General features: G+C 39.8%; 1 protein-coding gene across 1 annotated transcript; it reads left to right on the top strand.

Annotated features, from left to right (window-relative positions):
• The first annotated feature begins 2,893 nt into the window (after positions 1-2,893).
• SPATA5L1 (spermatogenesis associated 5 like 1) lies at positions 2,894-9,820 on the top strand. Its single transcript, XM_041469313.1, has 8 exons — positions 2,894-4,172; positions 5,169-5,354; positions 5,975-6,139; positions 6,606-6,815; positions 7,229-7,456; positions 8,329-8,463; positions 9,114-9,239; positions 9,612-9,820. The coding sequence occupies exons 1-8, from the start codon at positions 3,096-3,098 to the stop codon at positions 9,762-9,764; spliced, it is 2,280 nt and encodes a 759-aa protein (XP_041325247.1). The 5' UTR covers positions 2,894-3,095; the 3' UTR covers positions 9,765-9,820.

Genomic DNA, 9,820 nt, shown 5'->3' with positions numbered 1-9,820 from the left:
ATAAATAAATAAATAAATAAAGAGGAACATGCTTCCCTACAAACAGAGAGCAACAAGCCCAACAAGAAAAAGTAACGAAGCTGACATTTATCTGAACATTCACTGTGCTGGTTTTTCAGTTTCATATTAGAAATAGAGTGAAGACAATGCTGGATAATATTTGATTTCTCCAAGAACTGATGACTACTCCCTCCAAATTATCAGATCTGAAAGGAGAAATACAGCCATTCTTGAAGATCAGCTGCCATCTAGTGAACAGTGAGAAAACTGTTTAAAACATTACTTTCAGGTTTTTTGTCAATTTAAACTAGATTCTTGGAGGACTATTGTTTGCCACTTTGTAAATTTTGGAGTCTGTAAATTATTCAGGAGCACGGCTATTAAAAAGTATGCATTTGACATGACAGCAATGTCACTCAGCAAAATTTTCTAAGAAAATATATAAATAACATATACGTGATTCCACAATTTGTTAAAAATAAGCCAATCCTCTGCTCTCTCAACAGGACATAGTTTTGGAGGGTTTTACTTCACTATACTAAAAAGAACTGAACTATCAGTGTCTTAAAGTAAGATAATCAGTATTACAGCAATAAAATACAGTAAAAACTTAAAGAAGTTTAAGTGAAAATTTACTGAAATGTGCTAATCAAGCAACAATAGCAGAGTTTTTACATTGGACACTAACTTTTGTTACTTTGTTACTTAAGATTAGATTTGCAAGTGTTTTCTTTCTCATAAGAAATCAGATTTTCCAGATGTTACAGTAAGTCTATTAGAGGGAATAACTATATATGAATATAAACCACAGAACTCATTGCAAATATTCAATTTTCCATACTTTCCTTTCCTAAACACAACTTTCTAAAACCAAGCAGAGGGTCTACCACTTACACTTGGAAACTCTTGAGACACAAATCTGCCATTTTAAACAGAGTATGTTTTTTGTTTAATAGAGTACGTACTAGAGGGCACTCATGTTTGTGAGAACCTTTGATGGAAAGAAATAAAACAAGAGAATATGTTTATAAGACATTGGCTTGAAAATACATTTGCCTTTTTGGTATGAAAGCGCCTCATAATCTTTTGTCTGTACATTCTCTGGACAGACATTAGTATGTCCTACACCAAATACCTGATAAGTCTACATATTCCATATGAGCATATTCCATATAAACATTTGCATATGTGTGCAGTACAGAATTGTGCCATGAAAAGAAAGATTAAGTAGATATCCAGGAGTAGAGGAATAGAAAATAAACACTGAAATGAGAAAATTTGGTCATGAATTGAAAGGAAATCTGTTAAAGGTCCTTTTGCATATAATTAGGCTTAAAGAGAAGGCTTGCTGTTTTTCACACTATGCAGCCCTACAAAATGTTGTGAGTTCTTATTCAGCATTTAGAATTATTATGAACTGGTTCTCTTAACACTGCCTGCTTTTATTCATATGGCTTACTGAAATATTTTGTGTAGAGCCTTGGTTCAGTAAGGAATGTGATTAACCAGGACACCATCACAAAGGTTTTCTTACACTGCCCCTCCTGACACCTTCAGAATACAATGCAGGACAGGCTGTAGCTGTGCTGTAAACCACCTTCTCTGGGTTTTCTGTGAATTTAACTATGTCTGATTAGCATCGAGCATTTGAGATCCCAGTTCTTGTATGTCTGTGGTCTCAAACTCTGTATGTGTTTTCAGCACATGTGTGACTTTATTTAAAACGAAGCTACTTTCAAGGATAAAACTATGCACATACTAAATTTTATCTTGTAATCCACAAAGCTGACAGACCTCCTGGAAAGTTTTTATAAAAGCACTGCCCAATTCATGGCATGATCTAAGAAGGTGGGGGACCAAAACTTTTCTTAAATGCTGACTAAGCATTTGTCACATACTATAACAGGTTTACCAAATGTTGAATTAACATCTGCGTCTCAATTACTTGTGTCAGCAGCTTCTCAAGCAAATGGTGCGGCTCCCCATGTTTTTTTAACCAGTGCCCACAGCTGAGTCAACAATGACCGCAAAGGAGCAGAGGGAAGCACTGGCAGGGGCACAGGAATGGGGACACCAAACATTTGGGAACATGTTCCAGAAGCTCTGAATAAACGGGCAGTGCTGAGAAGACAAAATGAGGGCAAAGAAACAAGGGTGGCAAACAAGCCCTGTTGTGACCAGCTCTGTGGAGAACAAGCCAGATGGCAATGAGAAAGGGGGTCAGTGTATTTGTCTGTGGGATGAGGGTGTAAGAAGTCTCCAGGGCACAGCACTCACCTCACACGTATTCCTTTGACAGCCCTTCGAAAGGGAAGGCCCAGGGCAGTGGCTGAGGGAGGGCCTGAGGGAGGTGGTGGGCATCGAGTACTGCGGCCAGTTCTGGGCCCCTCAGTTCAGGAAGGACATTGAGGGACTGGAGCAGGTCCAGAGGATGCCAGTGAAGATGGTGAAGGGCCTGGAGCACAAATCCTGAGGAATGGCTGAGGGAGCATGGAGGGCTCAGCCTGGACAAAAAGAGGCTCAGGCAGGACCTTATTGCTCTCCACAGCTCTCTGAAAGGAGGTTGTAGCCAGGTAGGGCTTGGCCTCTTCTCCCAGACAGGACAAAAGGCCACAGACTCAAGCTGCACCAGGAGAGGCTTAGGTTGAACATTAGGAAAAAATCCTTCGCAGGAAGGGCGACTAGATACTGAATGAACAGCCTAGGAATCACCACTGCTGTGTTTAAGGAGAGACTAGACGTGGCACTGAGTGCCACGCTCAGATTAACACGGTGATGTTGGGACACAGGCTGCATTCGACGACGCCCCAGCTCCATTCCTACGGAACTCATTCCGCGATCCTGCGGGGGGCTGAGGCGGGGCGCAGTGCGCGTGCTCCGCTGTGGCGCATGCGCGGGGCATCCTGTCAGCGCGCGGGCGGCTCGGCTGCGCTCCGGTCCCGCCCTGCCCGCCGCGGGTCGGCAATGCCGGGCGGCCGCGCTGCGCCGGGCGGTGGCGGAGCGGGAGCCTCGCGGGAGGGCGAGACGCGGTGAGTAAGGAGCCGACGTGCCCGCGCAGAGCAGAGGGGTTGCTGCCCTCCGTCTCGGAAGCAGCGATGGAGGCGGCAGTCTTAAAGCTGCTCCCGCTGGACCCGCGAGATGAGGGCACGCAGCGGTGCCGCTTGGGACCCGCCGCGCTCTCCTTCCTGGGAGCCAGGATCGGCGCCCCGCTGAGGATCTCGTTGCCCGGCGGCTGCTGTGTGTGCACGGCGTGGCCCCGGCACGACCTAGCGGACGGGTACGTGCAGGCCGACCTGACGTGCAGCAGCGCGGGGCTGGCGGCGCGGGACCTGCGCGGGCTCTCGCTGAGCCTGGGCCGGCTGCAGCTGCTGCCGTGCGGACTGCTGCGGACGGCCGCTCTGAGAGTGGTCCTCAGGAGCGCCGCGCTGAAAAAGTCGACTCCCAGAGCGGTGTTGCAGGAGACAATCAGAGAACTGCTAAGAAATGTGTACGTTTCGCCTCGGTATGTTGTTACGGTTGCCCCAAGTCCCGAAAATCCCGTGGTGTATGTTGAAATACTGTCTGCGTCTCCTTTGGAGGAGGGAGCTGGATTGATAACTCCCCAAACAAGCATAAAAATTAAGGAGGTGATCACTTTAGAATGGTACAGACATCTATCAGAAGGCACTGCAAAAACGCCAATTGCAGGACTGGATGATGTGGGGAAGTCTTTGAAAGAAATGATTGATCTGCCTTTCCGCTTTCCAAAGACTTTCAAGAAGTTGGGTCTTTCTGTGCCTAATGGAGTTCTATTAATTGGGCCGCCAGGTGTAGGGAAAACTCTCATGGTAAAGGCAGTAGCGAAAGAGCTGGGTGCGTATCTGCTTGGCATCAGTGGCCCAGCCCTCCATGGTTCAAGACCAGGAGAAGGTGAAGAGAATTTGCGAAGAGTCTTTGAAAAGGGCAGAGAGATGTCAAACGAGGGCCCAACCATTCTCTTTTTTGATGAGATTGATTCTTTATGCCCAAAGCGAGGAAGTTCAAACAGTGCTCCTGAAGATCGTATTGTTGCTCAGTTGCTGACGCTGCTGGATGGCGCAGGGAGTGAGGGCAAGATGATCATTGTGGCAGCCACAAACAGGCCTGATGCCTTAGACCCTGCACTGAGGAGACCTGGCAGATTTGACAGAGAGGTAAACAAACACTGCTACTCATACACTCACATTTTTCTTTCCTTATTGAGGTGGAAGGGGGTGGTTAATAGTTTTTTTAATGTCTTCTAGTCATGTTTCATAGTGGGATTCTATAGGTTTGGGACAGGTGCCTTGTTTCTGTCTGTAGTTTGCTGCAACTTGGGTATGCTTGTTTTGGGTTTTTTACTCAGAACACTGAGAGCTCCACATACTTGAAAATGGATGGGAGGAGTCTTTTTGCTGCTTTATCATAAAGATATTGACCTGATCTTCAGGGGGTTTGTTTGCTTACAGATGCTTAGCTTTACAGGATTGGATTTTTTCCATTTAAATCGTAGACTGAAGATTTGTGCATTTATCCTTAAAAATTTATTGTGACAGAGAACTAGTAACCTGTTGAGTCAAAACTTCTATTCTGGTTTCAGTAACAGAGGTTGGGTCTACTCTGGAAAACTTCCATTAGCCTGGTAGTCCAAAGAAGAAAAACACACGCAGTTACACGACACACAGTGCTTGTGCTTGTGTTGTTTATTTTCCTGGCTAAACCCACACCTAGGTCACCAATTTAATAAAGTTCTTTAATTTTCTGGGATTTATAGATTGTTGAGATGTATTTTTATGATGAAGTTTTACCAGGTTTTCAATAATGTATGAATGTTTATCTGTTTTATTTTTTGCTATCATATTGGTCTAATTTAGTTCTTGTGATGTAAGGAAATTATTATTTCAGTGTTACGGGACTTGGTAAATGCTATTTGACAGTGCCTTATCAAAAACTCTTTATGCAAACACTGTTCCCTTGGAAAGTAAATGGCTTGTCATTTGTATAGTGCTGGCAATAGGTTTCCTGTGAAACTCTTTAGTTTGGGATATAAGAATATATAAATTTTCCGTAGCCAATATAAAGCAGAGACAAAATTGCTTGCTTAGGTCTGTAAAATAAATGAGTATGGCAAATTATCTACTTAAAATTTTTGTTTATTCTGTTTGGTTTAGGTTATTATTGGGACCCCAACAGTGACACAGAGAAGATCCATCCTGCAGTTGCTTACATCTGACATGCCCATTTCTGCAGAGGTTGATTTGGCTAAGCTGGCAGAAATGACGACTGGGTATGTTGGAGCTGACCTTACAGCACTCTGCAGAGAAGCTGCCATGCAGGCTGTGTCCCACAGCTCTTTGGTATGGTTGCAAATCAGTCAAGAACAATGGCAGTAATATTTGTACTACCCTTTCCTCATTAATACTTTACTTGAAAAGCTCAACAAGTTGAAGACTCACACCAAGTATATTATAAATATAAATATTTTATTTTCACTCGTCTTTTCAGTTCTCACCTTAGTTCTGTTACTGCATCTCTGGTTTAATAGTGGCATCTTACAGCCTGTTTGAGATAAAATGTGTTACATTGTTCAGTGCGTGGTGAAAATGGCTTTTGCAACTTTTTTATTTCTGTTCATAAGATTGTAGGATGTGATGTGTGTTAACTCTGAAAGCAACTATCTGATTTAGCAGATCACTGCCTAATGGAGCTATAATTTAGGCAATCATAATTTTCTCTGAAATGTTAATTTCTGTTAAAATTGTTTTTTTTCTTGTGTAAAAACTTGCTATTAAAAAGGTTATAGTTTACTTTATGTTGCATTTTTATGTCTGCAGTGTTTAAGCTCATTAGGTCAGGAATTTACTTCCTTATTGGTTGTATTTAGCCTTATGTGAAGCATTTTGCATATTAATGCAGCATTTAAGTATTGCATTAAAATGTTGTTACTAAGCTCTATCTGGTTTTGGTTTTTTTTCAGGATTCAGCTGAAACTGAAGCCATGATTAACATGGGAGATTTCCAAGAAGCTTTTAAAAAAATTCAACCATCCTCTTTCCGAAGTGCAGTTGGACTAACAGAGTGCAAACCTGTGACTTGGGAGCAAATTGGTGGTCTTGAAGATGTGAAGTTAAAGTTAAAACAGGTAATGTATTAAACTAATTTAGATAAACAGCTAATTTCTAATACGTACTCCAAGATATTCTGTACCCTGCATTATGAAAATTATTTCTTTTGCAAATAACCTGATTATAAATTGTATTTTAAACATTGTTACAGTGTTATTTTGTAATCTCAAGACACCACCACTAAGCATAGTAATATGGGAAAATAGGCATGTTTTTGGTAGCTGAAAAATACTTAACTTGTAGCCAGATAATTTTTCCATTCCTGAATATTTATCCAGAGATGGCTCTTGGCTCTTATCTCTTCAGGTTTGCTTTTAGTTCTGTTTCAAATAGAAAATTTAAGCAGGGGGCAATATATGAAGAAAGACTAAATCACTATTCTCTGACTTTCAATTAATGTTTGTATCAAGGAGAGGAGATCATGTACTTAGCAGTTTTATTGCTTGTTACTAAGAATTTCATCCCTTTTTTATGTATTGCCAGAGTGTTGAGTGGCCTATGAAATTTCCTGAGGCATTTGCCCGGATGGGCCTGTCTCATCCCAAGGGTATTCTTCTCTATGGGCCCTCCGGGTGTGCCAAAACCACGCTGGTGAAGGCATTGGCCACAAGTTGTCACTGTTCCTTTCTGTCTGTAAGTGGTGCTGACCTCTTCTCACCTTATGTTGGAGATTCAGAGAAGATTTTGTCTCAGGTACAGTTTTTAATTTGTGTAAGGTTCTGCGGTCTATTTTTGCTTGATTTTTGTAAAGTATTAGTTAGACCTAAATTTTGTTGTAGAAAAGATGATAGAGCTCTCATCTGATTGCAAAATAGAAATGGCTTAGAGATTCACATGTAGATAAAGTGAGAGTCTATCCCTAAAATTATACCAGTGTTAAACTTCAGAAGTGTTTCTAGTCTTTTGTTTTCCATTCATTTAGGAATATAAAAAAGAAGCAGAATTTGCCAATAGTAAATGTAAGCCAGAGCAGCTCTTGCGACTCATTAAAAATGTACCTTTAAAGTTAAATAAAATACAGGGTATATGTAAATGGGATTCTTTTTTCACCTTACCTGATAGAATGCGGGCATTAATGTTTTATTTTATTAACGTTTGTTGAATAGGTTTTTCGCCAAGCAAGAGCAAATACTCCAGCAATAATATTCCTAGATGAGATTGATTCTATCTTGGGATCTCGGGCACTCTGCAGAGCTGGCCATGGTGTCTCAGAGCGGGTTCTTTCTGTTCTTCTCAATGAGCTGGATGGGGTTGGGCTGAAAGTTACAGAAAGAAGAGGAGGCAAGCTACAGCTGGAGGCTCAGTGCCAAGAGCAAAGTGATGAGGAAAGAAAGGTATTTATGCTCCCTTTTCTCTATAGGAACAATGAGAAGTGCTGTCCAGTTGTTTCAAAAATTTTAGTTGTTGGCATTCACATTTTAATCTTCAAATCCTTGAACTTAAAAACATGCAAGAAGCTGTTTTACTCTGCCATTAATTATGAAGTTTTTAGAAGATACTGTATATAGGCTGCTGATTGTTTTTACATACACTGTTCCTCATTGAGGCTTTGTTTGACCAAAATACCCACACTGGCTAATGAGCATTACTAGCTGAGTGTTCATCTTCTGTCACAAAAATCCTTTTCTTGACACTAAAGTAAATTTTTAGATTGTGCGATTTTTGCTCTTAAACAAGTTCCTCCCTGAGCTTACTTTTTCTGAGTATTTCTCCTACTTCGTTTGCAGCTCTTTCTCATATATGATGCATACAAAAACACCACAGTTATGATCAGTTACTTATTTAAACACAAACTTGTACCTTCACTTGTCAGTGAATTGTTCACAACATTTAATATTTAGCTTTTTTGTATATAAATTTTTTCTTATTATGATACTCTCTGGGGGAATAATAAAGAAAACAGTTCCAGAATTGTAGGATACTGAATTTTTTGCATATAAAAGGTTCTTCATTACAATCTGGTCAAAGGAAGGTCTTTATTGCCAAGGAAGATACTAACTGTATTTCTTCTTTGTCATGTAATCTGTCCTGCACCAAGGCATTTTTTTACCTCAAGAAAGATAAAATACTAATATTGAAGGGAAAATTGCATGTAAAATTACATTATCTTTTTGCCCTTCCCATCTTCTCATTAGTAGTTAATATCTTTTGATAATATCTATCTCAACCATGTTGCACTAATTTGTTTACATGATCTCTTACTCAGCTAGAGTTCCAGGACACTTTGAACAAAGATTTCATGGTAGTTGCTGCAACAAATAGACCAGATATGTTGGATGATGCCTTGCTCCGTCCTGGAAGGCTGGACAAGATGATTTATATTCCACCTCCAGATCTGAAGGTATTGCACACCATATGTGGCTTTAAAGGGAGAGATATTAATTGCCAGCATACTTTAAGAGCAAAGGGGGCATATTCCTGCAACATACTTAACAAGTGATGGCTGTTTCACTGGAGATCAGTCACCAAATTCAAGGTACAATGAAAAAATTTTAAAAGTAATAAAGATATTTGTAATTTAAACACCAATAACATTTTAACTGGTGTAGGTAGTTATAATATTGCATATGGAAAATAGAGAAAATATGTATTTACAAAATCAAGCTACAGTTCAGGAAATATCAAAATAAGTTGTCTGTCCTTGCTTCAAATAATTTTTGTGTACTGTTCCCAAGGCTAGTGTAGCTATTTGTCCTGAGCTTCACAAAAAAATGTTGTCCCAAAGCATGCTAAATCAGGCCTGTTCAGCCTAAAATACTGTGTTTTCATGAAGCAAGCAGTGACTGTGAATAATAGACCTTAAATATATGAGACAACCAGAAGTGCATTATCTCCATTAATAGCATTTTATTCTTTCACCAAACCCACGTATTTTTGGTGCTTTTCTGGATTTTCCTTGGCTCTAATTTCAAGTTTCGTACTGCTTTGGAGAAAGATTAATTTTTGGTTTGTTTGGTTTTGTTTTCTTCCATAATATGCACCAATTTACAGGGAAGACTTTCCATTTTGAAAATCTGCACTGAAAAAATTCCATTAGATACTGATGTGTCATTACAAGATGTGGCAGTCCTAACAGACCTCTTCTCTGGAGCTGATATTGAAAACCTGTGCAAGGAGGTAAGAAATATTCCTGGCTCATCTGTGAAATAAACTCTAAATAACAACTTTGAATGAAAAAAGAGAGCTAACTCATAGATGATACTGAGCCATCTGTAGTAGAAGTACTTTCCCAATTTGCATTGAAAATTCAAAGGAAATGGTTAAAACAGAGGAACTGAACAAGGGTTCATTATTTAAATAAAAAGTTATGGCAACCTTACTTGGATCTTTATTTGTTGTTAAATAACCATAAGTTACACAATGCTGTTTTCAGATGCTTTAACTAATGCTTTGTTCCTTGTAAAATATTTTAGAATACTTACAGTATTCTTTGCAATTTAAAACATGATAAGGACTAAGTTGTTGGGTTTTTTTTTTCTTCTTTTAAAGGCTGCTTTGTTGGCATTGCAAGAGAATGGACTTGAAGCAACTGCTGTAAAACAGGAACATTTTTTGAAGTCATTGCAGATTGTAAAACCATCTTTAAGCATAAAAGACTTGGAATTTTATGAAAAATTCTCTAATCAAGAATTAGCCTCTTGAATCTATAAAGGAGTGGCATAAGTATTTTTAAATATATTACAGAGATTTTGAAAAGG

This window comes from Pyrgilauda ruficollis, unplaced genomic scaffold (assembly GCF_017590135.1).
Source record: "Pyrgilauda ruficollis isolate IOZ18807 unplaced genomic scaffold, ASM1759013v1 scaffold23, whole genome shotgun sequence".
NCBI classification, from domain to species: domain Eukaryota; kingdom Metazoa; phylum Chordata; class Aves; order Passeriformes; family Passeridae; genus Pyrgilauda; species Pyrgilauda ruficollis.
The sequence above is the reverse complement of the archived record's forward strand: the minus strand, read 5'-3'. Positions and strand labels throughout refer to the sequence as shown.